The sequence below is a fragment of the Centruroides sculpturatus genome, unplaced genomic scaffold (assembly GCF_000671375.1).
Source record: "Centruroides sculpturatus isolate CEXI.00-Female unplaced genomic scaffold, Cexi_2.0 scaffold79, whole genome shotgun sequence".
Taxonomy (NCBI): Eukaryota; Metazoa; Arthropoda; class Arachnida; order Scorpiones; family Buthidae; genus Centruroides; species Centruroides sculpturatus.
Window position 1 is genome coordinate 481,025 of NW_019384415.1, and position 20,904 is coordinate 501,928.

At 30.5% G+C, this 20,904-nt stretch overlaps 1 protein-coding gene across 1 annotated transcript in view; it reads left to right on the forward strand.

The window, feature by feature from the left end:
* Positions 1-3,692: 3,692 nt before the first annotated feature.
* Positions 3,693-20,904, forward strand: part of LOC111619157 (paired box protein Pax-6-like) — a 32,308-nt gene continuing 15,096 nt past the window's right edge. Inside the window, exons 1-3 of the mRNA XM_023360835.1 lie at positions 3,693-3,954; positions 14,222-14,374; positions 16,252-16,598. Of these exons, the coding sequence (XP_023216603.1) occupies positions 14,362-14,374; positions 16,252-16,598 (360 nt within the window). The 5' untranslated portion in view covers positions 3,693-3,954; positions 14,222-14,361. The remainder of the gene's footprint in view (positions 3,955-14,221; positions 14,375-16,251; positions 16,599-20,904) is intronic.

Sequence of the window (20,904 nt, forward strand, 5' to 3'; positions counted from 1 at the left end):
GGAGCATTTCTGATTTGCAATTCTTCAATACACTTCGTTGGTGCACAAGAATAGTGACACAACTCAAAAAAATAGATCTTCCAAAAACAGCCACTTAAAAGTTTCTTGTTTCCTGCAAGGCTTTGTCATAATCTTGGATTTTTAAAATTTTCAAATCTATTTTGGAAATAAATATTAGTGTTCGTTCTTCCACATAAAAGTATGGGGAGTTTGCTATACATTTGTGCAATAAACTCGAAATTGGAAATTTTTGAGTTGTGTCACTATTCTTGTGCACCAACGACTTCATGAATATACTTTTCGCTTGTTTTCAATAAAGGATTTATTCCAAATTTCACCTCGAAATGATCCAAATAAAGTATTATATGCGAGATTAACTTCAATGTTAATTGTTACAACCAACGAGGAGTAAACAACAACAAACGTTTCATCATTACAATGCCAGGGGATGGTTCACAATTTGAATTTTTACACGGTTATATGTGACATAACTGTACAGTTGTATTTACTGTATATGTTAATTGGCAGATAATTTGATTTATCTTTGTCTGAAGTTTTAGATTAATTAACAAAGTTAAATAATAAACAAATTAATTATATTTATTTGCACATAATTCCAGGTTTGTTAAGTTTAATAAACACTTAACTGGATCACGAATAATTAATTAAGTTTATATTATATATATATATATATTTTTTTTTTCCTTTGGCTATTTTAAATTCTAATTTTATTGCTAATACTTTACTGAGAAATCATTATCACGTAAAAGTGTAGTTCATTTAAGCTTTTAAGTAATTTATATATAGTAGCCAAAGGTATTCTTAATTGAAGTACTTGAAATTAGGGGATGACAGATTGTTTAGAAACTTAAAAGCATTACAAGCCGAAAACTGATAAGAGAAGAATGCCATTGACAAGTTTGAGGGCTTAGACTACAGTAAACATTTGGCTTTAGGCTAAACACTACGCTGATTGAAAGGAACAGCTGCGATAATTAGTGCAACGTATTTAAAACGTATAAAACGTATAAAAGTGCTCCACTCGTAGTCCCTGAGAAACTTTAATTTAATATTAAACTTTTATTAATATATGATATGGATGATTCATACATATAGTACTTTACATAATTAGTAAATTAGTATTATAATCTTAGTGTTTAAGGTAAAAGTTGAGCAAGTGTGGTAAAATGGGCTAGATGTAGGCTAAAATTAAGTAAATTCTAATGCTTAAGTCGTTATACAGTATTTTATGATAAACCACAAATCACGTGTCGTGTACTGTTAAACCTGTAAGTTCTGACTTGTTCTTTTCTTCTCTCAATCACACCTGAAGAAGATACAGATTTGCTCCAAGTTTAAAGTTACGTGAAATGTAAGTTTAGAAGTTGTAAGTACTATAAAAATGTACTTAAAATATTTTTATATTACTTATACAGACGTTCGATATTTGGAAATAGTGATTGATCGCTATTCAGATCTGACACACATTTCGTACGTCTTCATCACTAGACGGGGGCAACGTTTCGGAAAATGGAGTATTTTTTTTCTGTTTTAAAAAAAATATCTATAACATTTTTATCCAGAATAACTTTTTTATAGTTTTTTTATTCCTTCAACAAACTCAACATTCGATATTTTATCTACTGAACATGATTAATGTTCTCATTAAGATGGCAGCGGAAGTCGCGTCTTAAAGGAAGAATTATACGAATTAATTACTTTCTTCACTGGAAGATTGACTCTTCAAAGATGTAGAAACCATTTCCGTCCCCCTCTCATTTGTATTTTTCCGAATTTTATAAAAAATAAAGTAAAAGAATTAAATTCATGTTTGCGGCTATTATCGAAAATGCGGTCGCGAATTTCATCTTTTTTTCCTTTTATTATTTTTTATTTTTTTAAGCTAAGAAAACGAAAGATTGATTGAAAAGAACGCGCAGGAAAAACGAGAAAATAATTACTTCTGTGTCATAGAAAATATGATTGATACGACATAAAATAGCGGAAGAGGAAAGCCATGCATACAGAGGAACACATTCTCAATGAACTTGGACGTTTAAACTCGTGAAGCCGGTCTACCCCCACGTCAAAGTAATTGAGTCGAACAGACGTTCGATTTTTTGATGTTCTACAAACATTTAATGACTTTTCTTTTACTTCCAATCTTTCTTTTTAACTTCTGGTCATGTGAACGGGCTTGGGGTCTTTGGGGGGAGGAAATTGTGCGCGTGCATCCAAGTAATTAGTACGTACGAAGCTTAGAAATGGTCCTGGAATCGTTTCGTAGTCGTAGATCTCCATGCAAACCAGATCTAAATCTTGAATTCTTCTGTCTGAAGTGTTTGTAGTGGTTCCCATCGTGGCACAAGTCAGGACTGCTACTTTGACTCATTCAAATTTCCCTCCCCCTAGTGACCAGGCTATTGCCTGAAATGTAGGTATAGCTTAATTAGCTGTTAAGGTAAGTGTCTCTATTAAGAAATCTTAATGGGAACCCCTACCTTGTTATAGAAATCTAGTGCTTCAGGCTATACACAGTTTCCTCGCCCGCTTAACTATACTATTCAGGATTATTTTATGGTATAGTAGAGACAAAACGTGTCAAATTTCGCTGGAAAATTTAATATTTCATCTGAATTCTTTTTTCTTGAAGTCGACGGGAGCATTTCTGATTTGCAATTCTTCAATACACTTCGTTGGTGCACAAGAATAGTGACACAACTCAAAAAAATAGATCTTCCAAAAACAGCCACTTAAAAGTTTCTTGTTTCCTGCAAGGCTTTGTCATAATCTTGGATTTTTAAAATTTTCAAATCTATTTTGGAAATAAATATTAGTGTTCGTTCTTCCACATAAAAGTATGGGGAGTTTGCTATACATTTGTGCAATAAACTCGAAATTGGAAATTTTTGAGTTGTGTCACTATTCTTGTGCACCAACGACTTCATGAATATACTTTTCGCTTGTTTTCAATAAAGGATTTATTCCAAATTTCACCTCGAAATGATCCAAATAAAGTATTATATGCGAGATTAACTTCAATGTTAATTGTTACAACCAACGAGGAGTAAACAACAACAAACGTTTCGTCATTACAATGCCAGGGGATGGTTCACAATTTGAATTTTTACACGGTTATATGTGACATAACTGTACAGTTGTATTTACTGTATATGTTAATTGGCAGATAATTTGATTTATCTTTGTCTGAAGTTTTAGATTAATTAACAAAGTTAAATAATAANGCAAATCCATCCCCAAATAACCCATTCGATTTATGATTTAGAAATTTTTATATCAGAATTAAGCTTTTATTAATTATAAAAAAAATTAATTGCTAATTTAATATTCTGGTGTTTAACATTGGGTTCATTTCTATATATTATTTTAAATAAAAATAAATTGTTGATCAGGCTATTTTACAGACTATACAACAAAATTTGAAGGCGTGTGGCTCGCTTACGTGTAGTGTTGGCTTAACGAAGTTCTCGCTTATAAACCCTTTCGCGTGGGTGTCAGTCACAGGTGATAATGAAGCCAAACTTCTTTAGACACAGTGCATAATACATCGACGGGAGGCATGTTCTGTATCTAACATTCCACTCAAAGTAAGAGTTCCAATAGTTGAGGGTGTGCAAACATACGGGCCTAGCTTATAAGAGGAATAGTCGAGTTGTTTAATAATCGTGTTATTTCTACTCCGGTAAACACACTTACAAAGACTTCCAGATCCACTTCAAGACTCACAAGTAGGCATATCTACTCCCCATCCATCCATTGTCACTCCGAGGTGTAGCTTAGGTCCGTGCTATTGTATCATGGCGGAGGTGTTTTTATTGGGAGCCTGCCAGTCCACAATAGTGCCTGGATACCAGAACCCCGAGATTCACACGCATGCAGGAGTAGTCTGACCAGATCACTATGTTATTGTGACCGTTATTGTAGCTTCGTATGGTGAGTATACCGCTGTTTCATCTTAATTTATTTAGATTGAGTTATTATATAATGCAATTAAGTTGTTAATCTATATTTAGAAAGTTTTTAATGCCGTTATAGCTTATGATAATACATATCTTTGCTTTGGTAGATTAGCTTGGTTATAGGGAAGATAAAACTACACAGTAACACTAAAAATGCATTCAGGATTCATTTTTCGGGTAAATTTTATTCTTGAATCACTCTAGAATTTGATAATTTACATATTTATTTGTATTGTGCTTCTGTTTATTCAGTTTAACCTATTACCAAGTGGTCTAAACTTCTTTAAAAAAATGACTCCTATATAAAAATTAGCCAGAATAATACAGTATAAAAATGAATCTATGTTTAAATTATTAAATTGCTGCCAAAAATTCTCTTATTAATTAAGTTAATTAACTATAAATTTTAAATATACTAGACAATTAATATGCTTACGAAAGAATATAATACATTTACTATGATATAATACTTTTTAATAAATTTTGATATATTGATGGGAAAACTTACAGGTGTTATTCAGTGGTGTAGACTCAGAGCTTCTTTCTACGAAATATTAACAAAGAGAGTGCATTATAACCTGTGTTATATCATACTACTTTCATAAGTGTATGATTCAGTTCACAAGGATGATCCAATAGGGAGTATCGCAGACTAGAATTGGAAAGAGGACCGAGCTTTGACGAAACAGCATCGCTGCTTTAGTCAAGTGGTTGAGTTTCCCCTATCATAGAAAAGGGGAGGAGGTTTTAAGGGCCAGACTACAGCTGTCCACTGATGGTTCAACATCCGGGCGACCACTGCTGTTTCTTTTGATGATGTTTATTCTCACACAATAATAATTGTTTATAAAATACGTAAATTTTATAACAGTTAACACGTTCTAGAGTCCATTATTTTGGACAAATATCCGTTAAAATATTCGAATATCCGAGGAAATTTGGAGAAAACAAGATTCGTTATTGTGTTACCATACAAGTGCCTACGCCGTCTGACGTAACAGTAGTGTAATAAGATAATCAGTTTCTCTCTCATTCTTGTTTTTTCCTTATTCTTTTTAACTGTGAAAGCGAGAAACTGCACGCTTCTTACTCTTGTCACTGTTGTGGCTTCGAATCCGCAAACAATCTATCTCGGGTCCCCCGTGTCCCCGAGGGAAAGATAGTTTTAAACCTCCCTAGTTATTGGACGGGCACTCTCTTCTGTAGATGAATGGGAATCAATCTGGGGATTTCTACAAAAGGCCGACTCTATTCAGATTTACAAAGCTTTCAACGAAACTCACGAAGAGGATCCGTTGCCCCTTGAGACCCACGTAGAGGGAACCCAAGAGGCCCCAACAGGTGTTGGTCGGCCTTCTCCTGATGAAGTGACGATAGGTGCGTTACTAGTTCCCTCCCTGACACGCCTGAGGGTGGAGTTAGTCAGTTAGGAATTACAGATTTACTTTTGGTGAATTGTAAAGCAATTATGAAAATTTGTCACAATTTCTAAAGATTTATTTACAGATAGTATTCCACTGTTGAATTTTAATGGGGTTGGTTTATTTATTTTTTATTTCTCTTATATTTTATCTTCGTTGTAGAGGAATCAAGTATCCCCAGGCTAGTGAAAATGAAATGTCTTTAAATTATGTTTCTACTTTAAAATTATTCGTTTGATTTTATGTTTATAAATGATTTAAGTCTTCCATGATTTAGCGTTATAAGGCATAAGGCTCTACATTAGTTAAATTGCATTAGTTATATGTTACAGGCTTAGACGATTCTCAATGGCTAAGGCTACTTAGTGGTTTATATAAAAGATTTAATTTTAATTTCTTACATTAATATTAAAAGAATATTTTTATAGCAGATTACTATGAAAATTCTATTTAAAGTAGTGTTATAAAGCATTAAGTTCGAAATATTACATAAATTTCCGTCTGTAAACGGATTATTAATGCTACTTAATTGTATTTTTTCCACTGTAAAATGTAATTAATTATGATTTTATAGTATTTGCAAATTTTATAAGCTTCTATTGGAAGTTAATACAGTAATACCCCGAACTTACGCGATAGGTGGGACCGAGCGATAACCGCGTAAGTCGGGGTATAATTTCGCAATTTGTGTAAAATCCAAATCGGATGTATATAAGCTAATAAATGTTCTCGTTAATCTTATCTCGTCTTTTGATTCGTTCACGGTTACAAGAAATCACCACATATTGTCTCTCAAGTCTCCGTAGATATAACAAACACAGAAAAAAATAACTCAAAATAAATTGTAGCTATGTGTCGATTCCGCGCGGCACGTCCGAACAATGTAAGCCGAACAATAATGTTGGGGGAGTGAGTAATCAAGAGTTGAGTGGCGCTCAAACAAAAGACGAATCGACGAGATTTGAAAATCGTGTAACTCCAAGTTCGCGTAAGTCGAGGTATTACTGTATGTGTAAATTAAGTGTGAAGAGTGCATTTACTGGTTACTTTTTTAAAATAATAATACTGTAAAATATCCATTGAACAATAATTATAGTACTTTAAGTTAATTTTAATTTGAGAAATTGAATACTTTCAGGCTATTCACTCCAACATTATTCGTTTGTACTACACTTGTAATTAATTTCTACTTATAAAAATATATTACGATTCAATACTCTACTCCCGAGAAAAATAAAATAATAATAATAAAAGGAGGGAGGGGAGAAAAATGCGGCTTTAGTTGAAGACTAATTATTATTCCGCAACCGGCAAAGAGATAAAAGTAAAAACTTAAGAAATAATTGGCACAAGACGTCATACTTTGATTGCTCGGCCTCCAGTCTTGCTGACGGATGAGGTTGTCACATCGTCCATTCCGACCTTGCCTTTTGCGACAGTTCGGGGTTTGTCGCCCCCACACTCACCTCGGGCTTCAAAACTACTGACGCGTCATACGCAGGTGCATCTGAATGACAGGCTGTGGTCAACACAAGACGTATTTTGGATCTGGTACCTTGATCGTACAGACACACACACACGCACACACAAATTGACTTAGTATATTTATAGCAGTTACAACGGCATTTTTATGCCTACCAAGCTATAGAAAACAATTTTAGCTTTATACGAGGCTACACAAGTTCTAAAACTTAAAAAAAAAAAATATTTTTAAGATAATTAATCTTAAAAATTGATGTATTATCATTCCCATAAATTGATTATTTGAGAATAAGGGTAGAAAANTTATACGAGGCTACACAAGTTCTAAAACTTAAAAAAAAAAAATATTTTTAAGATAATTAATCTTAAAAATTGATGTATTATCATTCCCATAAATTGATTATTTGAGAATAAGGGTAGAAAATTTTAGCCACTGTTTCATTAAAAATGCTTCATTAAAATATAATTGCCATATATCATAGAGCTTATTAAAAAATATCATTATCAGATCGAATTTTTTCTTATATAAATTCATTATTTTTACTTTTTAGAAGCCAAAAACTTATTAACTTTTGGAGAAGGGAGGGGGAAAAAATCCTACATCAGCCAAGATTATTATTATTATTATTAAGGTTATCATCATAAAAAAATTGGCAGAAATCTAATAAATCTGTGTATTTTTTATTTAAAATTTTAATATTTTTTTCTAAATTTTAATGTCTTAATATTAATTAATTTTCATTTTATTATATTTAAAAATCAATTATAATTAGAATATGAATATATTATTAAGTGTTGAACTGTGTTTCCATTGTTGAATTCCGTTTAATAAGACTTTAATTACAATTAAAGCGTGGAAAATAATTTTTAAAAAATAGGCTTAAAATTCAAATAAGGCTTTTATATGTATTATTTAATTAGATAATAAGATAAAGTAGGAATTTATTTATATTATTGACAGGAATAAATTGAGATAAACTCGAGCTGACTGATAAGATTTAGCTTTTATTCTGTTTTCCGTCTTGGCAAATTTATTTCGATTTTTGTTTCCACATTTTTCAAGTGTTAAACTAAGTCTGGAGTCAAGAGAAATGCAATACGAAATGTAGTTTTAGATAGGAGCCATTATTCTAATCTCTTAAATATAACTCACTTCAATTTAAGTTGAAGAGAGTCCTGACAGTTTCCTGTCTTTGTTGAATATTATTGAACTTGTACGCATGCTCTGATAGGAAGAAGGTGATGCCCGGGCCGCCCATCATCCGAAACACACGGGGCAATCCATCATCGTCATTTTCGAATTTTACTTTGTAGACAACATTGCCGCAAATACACTTACTGCAGCTTAATGTTAAATATTCCTTATTGTGCCTAACCTTTCTTGTTTGACGGATTCAAAGTACTGTTCTATACACCCAGACCCCCTGCTCACACGACGTTTTTCGGGCCTAGGCCGAGGCCCCGCGCTCAGGGCGGCCCGCACTTTCAAATTTCTAAGAAACTTTCATTAGAAAATTGTTTGAGGGGCCTCACTGATAACGTTATCTAGAGGCCCCTTAATACTTCCAGCCGGATGCATCCAGAAATTACAATAATATACATTACTATTATTACTTTGGCCTGCTATATCGTAGTTTTACAGAATAGATTGTGAATAATTTACTATAAAATGAATATTTCTCTTGGATTTTTATACAGGCTGTGTACTATATTCCAAACATCATATTTAGATTTATATTATTTTAAAAATAATTATTTTAATGTAATTTTTTACAATATTTATTGGTAGTTTTCGTTATAATTAATCCTGTATTGTTCAAATTAACCCTGTATCCTTATATAAATCCTGATTTTCAATCGAAAATTAAAATAGAATTGTATGTAAATAGAAATTAACTGAATGCCTCGAGGCTACAACAAATTAACTTAATTTTTTCCTGGATTTCTGGGAAAATTTTTCTAAAGTTTCAAATTTCCTCTTTATTTAGGACACATCATAGGCCAATCTGAGAAACCAAGAAATTATAGTTTCCCTATATTTGTTGAATTTCTACAATATTCAACAAAGAAACTGAGTTAACAGGTTCTTTCCTCCAGGTCTTCAATTAAAATATTTAATGTTAATTAAGTAATTAAAGCAATATTCAGTTAAATATTCCTAATTTTATTATGGAAAAAATATTAACCTGTTGAACGGATTTGACATTTAATGGTTATAATTTACATAATAGCATTCAATGAATTTATTTGAGGTTTAATATTTTTAAAAATTCGATTATTTTGCTGTGTTTAATACAACGAAAATAATGGTAAAATTTAAATTTATCACTTAGAAAATTGCCTATTAAAATAAATTGCAGAAGCATTTTATATGAATAATAATAATAATAAGCGTTAGGCAACATCCTTCATAATTGTTGTACTTAAAATTAAACTTTTTAAAGGTGAATTTCAGGAAAAAATTCATAAATAACAATTTAATGTAATTTTAATTAAAGTGAGATTTATCTCAGATTATCCATTTATATAATTCTACGAGAAATCTCTTGATTTTTCTTCTTTTTAAAATAATCTTTCATCTCAAAGTTTCTCTCTCCTTCTCTAGAAACTTTATTTTTTTTATTTTTTTTTCTATATATTTTTTTAACTTTTAGAGACTATATTTTATAGCAATCCGGTGCAGAAGTCAATATACAATAGTTATCAATGGACAGTAATCTTAAGGTCGATAATTTTCACCCTACAATCACCTCGACTGTCAGTTCACTGTCTCAAATGTTGCAACGAGCCCCCTTCTCCGTCTCATATAGTTAAGTCGAAATGGATGGTTACATGACTGAACAATCTGTCGTCATTTACAATCTTCCGAACTACGGATAAATGCGACTGTGTCAGTTGCAGAACATTCCCTTCATTCGACCAACAACTGCATTAAACCGTGTACGGCACACACAAATGCGCTTTAACACTACCAAAGACGTGTGTATCGTAGTACGTTTGATACGTGTTTACGAAGATAAAATTCGATCAACAACCTCCTTGAATTTAAATCAGTCAAAAGTTTTGTATATTAGAAAACGTATTTATCACGGTAAAAACCTGTGTAAGCCGGAAGCAGTGGGAACAAGTTCGTTTTGAACGGGTTTTTTTTTCTTCTTTAATGTAGAAATTCGCTCTGTTCCGGTGAATTTTTCCATCTAGACACGTTCCGTTTTGGACATGTTCTACTGTATTTATTTACACCTTGTTAGAGGATTGGATGCATCAACATAACTCGAGAATTAGGGTGCGACTATGCAGACGCGAATTTAGAGCGAGCGATTTAGTTTTCGCAAAGGAAAACCATGCACAAACGAGAAGCGAGAAATAACGCTAGCGAGAGCGAATTTCTGGTTCTCGCACATATCTGACAGGTTTTGATATTTATCGCGTCTCGCCTCTTCTCGCCACATATTCTCGCTCTCTCGCGTCTGCATAGTCGCACCCTTATTCTAGAAAAATTTTATTCGGGACTGTAGTAAGAAAATCTAAGATCGATTGTGTTTATGAATAAATTCACTCTACGTTAATAATAAGAATTTAAATAGTTTTTTTCGTAAATTCAGTTCATGGATAAAGAATAAAATAAAATAAATTCAGGATAAAAAGTTCGTATATTAAATTTTATTTTTTATTACGTTTTGAAATCTCATTTTTCTTTCTATAATTTTCGATTTTTACAATGAATAAAATTTGTTTCTTCGACAGTTATTTTAAATAATTCTTTTGTATTTTTTATATAAAAAATCTTTAGGATGTCTCTAGGAACATTATAAAGAATTATTTTAAAACCTGTCCAAAATGGAAACCTGCCTAAACGGGAAAAATTCGTAGGAACTCGGTGATTTTCTGTATTAAAAAAAACTTGCTACACTGGAAGAAATATTCGGTATCGTAACAGTCCGGTTTACACAGGTTTCACTGTATTTTTAATGTTAAAATTGTTTTATAGAAGGTCCTTTCTTCATAATTTTCCCGAAATTAAGAGCTAGATTTTTCAATAAATTTAGTGATTTAACTTTATATCAAATATCTGAGAGCATCGAGCAGGTGTTCTGGAGGTTATCTTGATTAAAAATGTTCGAAATATTTGGTTTCAGGTTACATAAACAGATGTTCTCTAAACACATGTAACTAGAAAAATCGAATTTTTAAAATCATTTTATTATATTTTAGACGTGATATAATTTAATATACAATAATTCTAAAATTTAATATTTTCTAAAATTATTATTAGGCCTATATAAAATATATTTACGAATGACCCAAAAGTCGTTTAACCGTCGAAGATAATTACTGCCTTACTCAAACACCTAATCATATTTTAATCAATTTTTTAAAAGGGGAAAAACGCACACACATTCTTGTGTGAAGCTGGAACACGCAACACGGTTAACTGACTTTTGGGCAACCCAATATTTCTTAAGATTAATACTGTTTTATTATTGTATTAGCACTGTGTACGCTGTAAAATCGACTTAAAAATGAAAAATTACGTTCGGACAATAAATCGTTAAATGCGAACAGAAATTTCTAAATAAGATATACAAATTAATTCGAAAGGAAGGGAAATAATCCCCCTCAAAAAAAAGAAAAAGAAGAACTGAAATTGTATGGATAAACATCAAGTGCCCGAGGGTAGTATTGTCACTAGTCAGATTGTCCCTTCTCGTGTTTGTATCGGGCAGTGTCGTGTCTGTGTTTCTCGAGACGTGATTGATTTGTGAATCGGAGCTGTCGATTTACCGCTATCTGCGCCTTCTTTTGTAAGATCGGTTTTGGTAGCGACAACAGAGCAGGCTTCTAGCTCACCCGGGCGCCGAAAGCACGACACTAACCCCGGTGACAGGTAACAAGGTGCGTCTTAAAAGACCACGAAGCAGACGAAGAATACGCTTTTCCTCTTCACTACTGGATAATATATCATGTCCGGTGCTCGAAAATGCTTCAAAAGGAACGTCTACTCCCCTTTTTACTTAGCTGGATGGTAGGCTAACCAACCCCCCCACCCCGATAGTAAAATGTGAAGTGTTCTCCTATAAGTTATTGATACTCAAAACTGGAGGGGATACCTCTCACAGTAACCACAGGTCTTGATCACCTGTCATTACTCTTATAACTGGTTCTAACTCCCGAAAACAAGAATTTATGCAATGGTGCAGGGTAAATGGCGAGTGTTTTAGTGTTCTAAACATAGGCCGTAGTTTCCTATTTGTGTGGGTAAAAATAAATTAATGACGTTGTAAATTCTGGAAGCGTTTAATTCGCTTTGATGTCGCATCAAATTGATGAAATATTCATTCAAAACGTTAAATTCAATTTAGTCTGTCGCATGAAAAATTCATCTGATAGTTGACCTACATCCGAGATTAAGATGTTCTTTAACTAAATCAATAATTAAAACGTAAATCAATGGGGGAGGAATCAGAAAATAAGTCTAGCGAATGAAAGATTGAGGCGCATGATAAAGTTACGAATGGTTTTATTGTTAAATTTACAACGAAATTTTTTATATAAATTAATCTTTCAATTCTCGAGTATATATTTTACAATTTAAAGTAATAATTCGAGTATTTTTGCTTATCGTCACTTTAAATTTTATTTCGCGTGGTCCTATATAAACGCTTATAGAGCGCATTAAATTTTAATTTCCATCAATTATATACAATGTAGACTACTGTTTACTTAAATATATAGTCTTAATAGGATTCAACATAAAATTTATACAATGGTTAATGCTTTTTTTTTCTTTAATAATAATTGGACAAAAGTGAATGAAATTGATAAATTCAGCCAATGGCGTGTCTCTGATAGTCACATATAATCAAATACCTCTTAATTTGAATACAGGGAAAAATGATTATAATGGATACTTTCGAATCATTTTTAAAATTATATTTTAAGTACAAAATAGTTTTTAAATTTAGAATTATGTTAATGTAGTTCTTATTTTTATATATTCGAGAATATTTAGTAAATATAATTGAGAAAAATAGTCTAATTTCTGAATATTCTTGCTTGTTTTTATTTAATTTTATTTTTTGGGGGGAAATAAGCAGAATAATCGGCGGTATTTCGCATTTTGCTTTAAAATAGATTGATCATCATGTTCAATACTTTGTCTCTAATATTCAAAGTATAGTACAATACACGTTACATGATTATAATCATCATCATCATCATCAGCAGCAGCAGCAGCAGCATCGTGTATAGTACTTTGAATATTAGAATAAATTTAATAGCAATTAAGTCTCAAATAATGGCAAATTTTTTTCAACAATCTTAAGTTCCACTTTTAATTTAATATTAATAAAAACTTAAATTGTTTCTTTGATACTGTTTTTAAATTTTAAGGAATTGCAACGTTGCAGTTTAAAATTATTAAACATTTTTTTCAGACAAAAATTTCGATTTAAGGAAAAATAAACTTTATAAATTATCTCACATCATTAGATTGGTTGAATTGCGTTTGATAGAATTGTATAGTAGAAAATATTTACATAGTTTATTTGGATTTAATACATTGAAAATCCTAACCCTATCTCAAGCAGAAAGAATAGAATCTTGGCTTTACGGAATCATTGGAACTAGAGCAAATAATTAAATGTGAAACAGGCATTTCATCAAAGGTACATACTTGAGGCAATAAATCGGGTACAAGAGAATCACACCTCCATTTAAAAGGGTGCACCTTGATGTAAGACCTTTTACCATGTTTTCTTTTTCTCTTGGGACATTGAACGATACCAGATTCTTTTCTAATGGCTTTTTTTTCACCCCTACCAGGATATTGACTGACGATACGAAGGCAAAATAAAAAAATAGAAAACTCCCCGCTTTCTGCTGGGAGGATTTTCAATGGATTGTGTGCTGGGTAGAGTGGTATGTGAGACAATGAAATATCGTCTGTAGAATGGCAGAATGGTGGGGGGATTTTTTTAAAGAAAAATTCTTTGCCGTCACCAACTGCTTCGCTTTGGATTGACGGCTGAAGAAATAAGATCTGAAAGTTCCTCATTCTGAGTTCATAGTCAACCATCTCCTACAGCCTTTCACCACTCATTCATTTTACACTTTGCCACCCATTTTTTTCATTAAATTCGGCAACATATAACTTTCACTATTATTTCTAACGTTAATTAAATCGGAAGAAATGTCATTTGTATCATCTACAACTAAAATACGCTATAAATTCCCTATAAACGAGGAAAAATCGAAATTTATAATTATTTATTAGCAGAAAGTACTTATATTTGATTATGATCTGGTCTCGTTGTACATGATATGACTCTTTTTTAGGTATTGACCCCTCTTTGGGGAACTTGATTGTATTGAAGGCGAAGGTCAAGCAGCCAGACTAACTGGAGAGGCCAGCGGTCAGCCATCTCGGTGACGGCCAGGCCTGGGCTGTATTGGGTTTGGCATCGGGGATTGGAACAATGCCACACAAAGGTAAGGTTCTGACAAGAGTTAAATTTATCCGTTGACAGGCGATAGCCTACTTGTTTCCATTCAAGTTCAAATGAGATATATTACTTTATCCCAGACTTTTCAATAATATTCTAAGAATAACTTCTGTGTAAGAAGTCGTAAATTATGGAAAAAAACTTCATAAAATTTATGAAATTTTTAACAATCGAGTTACTTCTTTATGGCATTTATAAGAGCGAATGTTGCTCTTGGAATGGAGCTATTTTTTTAAGAAAATTTATGGAAATTTATTTTTTACTCCGAAACAAAATTAATATTTATTATAATTATATAATGTATATAATTTTAAAAACTTAAGTTTTATTTAAATCTGCAATAAAAACGTTAAACTTCCAGATGTTGGTTTAAAAAAATTATCACATAAAATATAATTATAAAAACTGAAAACAAATAAAAACTACATTTAAAAAAAATTATTAATATAAAAATAATTAAATAATTCAATACAAATTATTTAATTTAAAAAAATTCCATGGATAGAATCACTTGTTATTGATGCTAAACTATCAACAAATTTTCAAATTTTATTTAACTAGATTACATTTTTTACAAGATAATACAGACCATTTATTGAAAATATATTCTAGAAAAAAAAATCGAGACGATTTATTAACAGTAAAAAAAAAAAAAAATAGTCCTACCAATCTTATCTTTCCAATTCATTAAACATGTTCATCCATTATTGTAGCCTTATCCTTTAATATCAAATACAGCTATCAGATTTAAAAAAAAAAAATTGCTCCAAAGCATCTGGAATTAAAAATTATTATACAATGGTGAAATTAATTAATCAAATAGAAATATTGAAGTGGCTCTTAAAGAAAATCTGTGATAAAATAAAAATATAAATAGTCTATCTTTTGTTATAAATTTTAGAGAAAACGTGTGTAAATTAAAATAAATTATATAGGTCTATCATAAAAGACGATTTTATATAATTCTACAGACTGAAATTTATTTTGTTTTTAAATATTTAAAAAATAATATATATTAATTAAATTATTTTATTTTTAATTCTAGAAACCATTTAATAAGTTCTATTCTTTTAAATTTTGACCTATTCAATTACATATAAATTATATTAGATAAAAGCTTTTAAATATATCCACACATCAATTTAGTTTAATTTTCAGGCAGACTAAACGTTAGACTATTCATGCTATCTATACACACACACATACATACATACACATTAGATTTTCTAGTTATGCAGTCAATTAATGTTTGCTATAATAAGCTAATAAGCTAAGCTAACAAATAATCAATATTTTGGTGACGATCTAATTATTGATCTTATCTCACTTCATATTTATAAGTTCATATAATATAGTTTATTTAACTTCTAGCCATATAATTATATCATAAATAAAATTATATATATTATCCTAACTTCTTACTAAATCGATGAAATAAGAATAAACCTTTGTGATCGTCTTAAAATCATCAAAATTTTTAAATTTTCAGTTAATTTTTCACTCAAAAATAATGCCAAATTTAATAGAATTGGCATCGAATTAAGCTTTAAATATTAAAAAAAAAACAAAATTGAAATTGCTAAATTAACTGTTTGTGTGTCTGTGTCATCAACTGTATTTAGTAAATTATATTTCATTCGATAAGTTTTCTGTTAAATGACTGTTTAACTATAATTTATATCGCGCGAATGTAGCGTAAATTATAGTTAAACAGTAATTTAAGGCGCATTTAATGAGTGCCAAGTTCTAATTAGCGCTTATTAACTTTTCATTATTTTCTAATTACTCTTCTCTACTATAGTATAATATTGTCAAGTAGACTACTGTATACGTTATTTAAATAGGATGCTTTTATTTTATTAGGCCACAGCGGAATCAATCAATTGGGTGGTGTGTATGTCAACGGCAGACCATTGCCAGATTCAACTCGCCAAAAGATAGTCGAATTAGCCCACAGCGGTGCCAGACCCTGTGATATTTCTCGAATTCTTCAAGTATCCAACGGCTGCGTATCAAAGATTCTTGGCAGGTATTACGAAACGGGTTCCATCAAACCACGTGCCATTGGAGGAAGTAAGCCACGTGTTGCCACCGCATCGGTAGTGACAAAAATAGCAGAATTTAAAAGAGAGTGCCCTTCTATATTTGCCTGGGAGATAAGAGATAGATTGTTATCGGAAGGTGTCTGCAATAACGATAACATACCTAGCGTAAGTATTATATTATGATTAGTTTAGAGTGAGTTATATTTAAGTGTAGTTTATTATTTGTGGAAGAGTAACTGTTTTTGCTAACATTTAGGCCTGTAATAGTAATTCAGTATTATCTTAATAGATCTTATTTATATTTTCGGGATGATAATACAATATGTGAATAATAGGTAGGATTAAATCAGATTTGTACGCCGTCATCAGCAAATATAAGCCTTTTATTTAAAAAATAAATTAGTTGGAAAAAGGAATGCATGATAAAAATGATCTAATTTTCAATTTACTTTTCCTATTTATGTGCCTAATTGTTTAGAATAAGTTACAAAATAATCTAAATAATAAATTTAAAAGGCATTCAGATGGAAATTTCTTATCTTGTTCGATGCTACTTTCTTCCAACACGTCTTAGATGCGAATCTCATCATTATACATGTATAGGATACTGTTTCAAGTTATAATCTAATGGATGTTTACTGTTAAGGAATAAATATTGGTAATATTTAATATTAGTTAACTTAAATCAGTAATGTTTAGTTGGAGCCGCAAATTCATGAATAAATACTTTAATGTAAGCGGATTTTTAATGGTAACATGAAAATAAATATGATTTAAATCTTAATTATTAATTTAATTAAAAAGCAAAAAGAATTAAGCCGTACATTTTAGAAAAACCTGTTGCAATTAGTATACCTTTTGTTAATAAATACGCTCAGTATTATCAATATTAAGAATATATTTTATATGTAAAAATTATATTAATTATTATAACATTTTCCACGCTTTAAAAAAATATTTTTATTAAATTTTCGTTTAATATTTTGAATTAAATAATTGCAAGGAATAAAATGTAGATCCGAAACGATTTGCCTTTCGATTTGAAACGAGCTCCTCCCCGTCATCACTTATTGGATGATAAAATTGAAGCCAACAGAGCATTGGTTATACCGAATACAGCCGGTTTTTTTCAGCTTTCACTTTTTATTCCTTTTCATAACTATTACTATCTTGTTGGACTCCTTAGTGAGACCAATGACGTCGCATCTTCAGCATCCAATCCCTGTCATTCTTCATTCTCCCTTCGGGCGACATTTCCATGAATAAATTTTCTGATCGGTTTGTCTGAAAAGGCGGCTCTGTTTCTCGCCTCGTTTCCCCTGCCAGTAATTGGATTCTTGGTTGTTCTTATTCCATCTACGATCATTTCTGTCGTTCCATGTTCTGTCGAAGGGGGGGACGACCATTCACATGTTAATTTCCGGATTCGCCCCGGAGAGGGAGGACTCGACCAAGTCCCCTCCTATTTTTACTTTTTTTTTTTCCTCTCCCCCTTGGTCTTTCAGTCCCTGCGCACACCTTCTTCCGGTCTGGTTGAGAGGGACACACGTCCTCCACATGAATAATTTCCGGTCGTGAAATAGATCGTTCTGTCAGCATCAACCAAAGACCTGTTGATCTAACGAGGCGTGAGCAAGAAGGAAAGCTAAAGATCTGGATAAATACTGTTTTCAAAAGCGAAAGTTTTTCATTTCTCTTTCCTAAATGAAATTATTTTTGTTTCCTTTTAGTTCTTTTTTCTTTTGGAAATTGAATGAATATAGAAGAAAAATATGAATTTCGTTTTGTTTCAATTGTCGTGAAACAATTTTATATTTTATCTTCTTATAAGACTTATGTATTACGGTAATTGCATGAAGAAGAAAAATTTGATTTTCTTGAATTTTTCGAAAGTTTCCGCAAAATTAAATTTATAATAAACACATTTAGACACTTTAAAAACAAATACAGTTGGAATCATTATTAAAACGGAACAATTTACTCATTAAATTAACGTTTGTAATATTAATAAACTGATTAAAATTTATTCTAAGATTTAATATGTAAGTCCTGTAGAAGAATTTATATAAGACAAAAAAATAAGTATACAAAATGTAGTTAGAATATTGAGCTAATTAACACTTACTTGTGTAATATAATTCATTAATATACAGTACTTAATTTTTTTCAATAAAAACAATCATTTTGACTTGTATACGTATCAAGCTCTATATATTTTATGGATTATTGCGGAATAACTTATTTTATACATTAAGCAAAGTACACACACAATTTCTGTGTTTGCCATTTTAACAATTTGATAAGTTGATGCAATTTAATTCAACAAATTTATATATTTTTTCTAATTATATTTCTTAAAAATAATTTGAGTATAAGCTGAATTATGAACTGTACTGTACACCTATTACAATTAAGCTAAATAATTTTGTCACTCGCTAATTTACTTACAGTTAGATTTAGTAATTAGGTGTATTTAATGTGAAGAATTATTAATGTATTTAAAGATCCTGTTTCCTTTCTAAATAAGCGCCTCTGCATATTTCACATGGGGAAAAAAAAACAAGAACAAACTTCTATTATTTTTTGAAAGGTCGGTAGATAGGTAAAAGTGATAGTGGTACTAGTGTTTCTTAACAGTTTTTCGTTAATTCCTTTGTGAATTAACGAAGGACTACCATTCTTAATTTACAATGGATCACAAAGAAATTCACAATGGTTTTCATGTTTCCTTGTGATCCATTGTGAATTCATCCAGTTGTATCGTTTCCTCGATTCATTGGAAATGGAAAACAACTAATTATAGGTGTGATCATTGATTTGTAGACTACGTTGTTACTGGCCTGAGAGGGATTCAACCAATCAAAACGCGATTTATATTTCCTAGATTTGCATCACTTAAGTGCTTTATCGTTACTCTTATGGCGTTTCTCGCCAATCAACGAAGCGAATGTGTATTGTTTACAATGGTTATTTCCTTTTTTATGCTTTGACCTAGCGATATTGTAAGCGTGTGCTAGTAATTTCAAAAGAACAGTGCATTATTTCACATTTCTTTCAAAGAAGTCTACTAGGCGCTGTATATAAATGTATATTATATAAATATAATTTAATAGATTTATATTCCATTTTTCTCCCCTTTAAATCAGATTAAATATTCTGGAATAGGCCCAGCATAGTATAAATGGTTAAATTGAACAAGAAGTAAGACAATAGTTTGTAAGTTTATAATATGGTTATAACGATTGTAATCAAGAGAAAATTTAATTGTCTTTAACTTAATTGAATAATATCGTGTACAATACATTTAAAAGTAACGTTAAGGAAATTTAAGATTCCAGGAAATTAATCGAAAAATAACTTGAAAGGACCATACTGAAATGAATATGTCTAGGACTTATCAAGCGTTAAAATGTGTGTTATTTCGATGCACTTGATTTAATTTCTATTGTGCATTGTTAATTGGGAAAGTTTTCCGGATGATTCCTAAACAATATGGAAAACGTGAATTAAATCCCTAACTTTTATAATCCTTTCGTCTTCATCGTATCACCTTTATAAATTCAATATAATTTCAATTATCTTTGCTCAATTCGCTGTTCATTTTCTCGTTAGACCTATTGTTTTGAGCTTTAAAGCTCACTTATAAAATTATTATTAGATTTTTAAATTATTAGTTTAATTTTGCATATAGAATATCTCATTAAATTAAATTTAGATTATATTACATAAGCTAAGCATCATAAAAATGGGGGAAAAACTTTAAAGCGTAATTATGAGATGATATAAAATTTAATTGTTTAAGTTAGTAAAATAACACAAATTTTCATAATATATTTATAAAATAATTAAATATTGATAACATTTTCCGATAATCCAAAATGTTCTGAAAGTTTTCTAAATATATACGAGGCCTTATATATGTTTATAATAAGTATTAGTTTATAATTAAATTATGAATTTAATGAAATTTTATAACTTTTTTTAAATGGGATTAAGCAATATTAATTTCCATCATCATCGTTACAATCTACCAGATGTTAATTATGTAAATGTTTAAGTTATCAAACAAAATAAAAGCATAAAATATACAATAAAACATTAAATTATAATTAAATGTACACACGAAATTCAACTTTAAATAGATGAAATACTGTACACGAAAGCATATAGCAATTTTAATGGCTGTTTATTAATCTTAATTCGAAGATGTAAAAATAATCGTATTTACTTAACAGAATTTTTTCTTAATAATTTATTAATATAACTTAATTACAAAACTAAGCAAATTATTAAAGATCAAATTATTCTATAGAAGCATAAACTCCATAGAATTATAGTCTAGGTTCTTAGTTTGTACTGTACATAGTGAAATTATAAACCTATGATTTTGCCATATTTAATTATATTTTCGTTACTTCTATACAATTTACAATATTAGAACGTAAATTAATCTGTTATAATTTAATTAAAT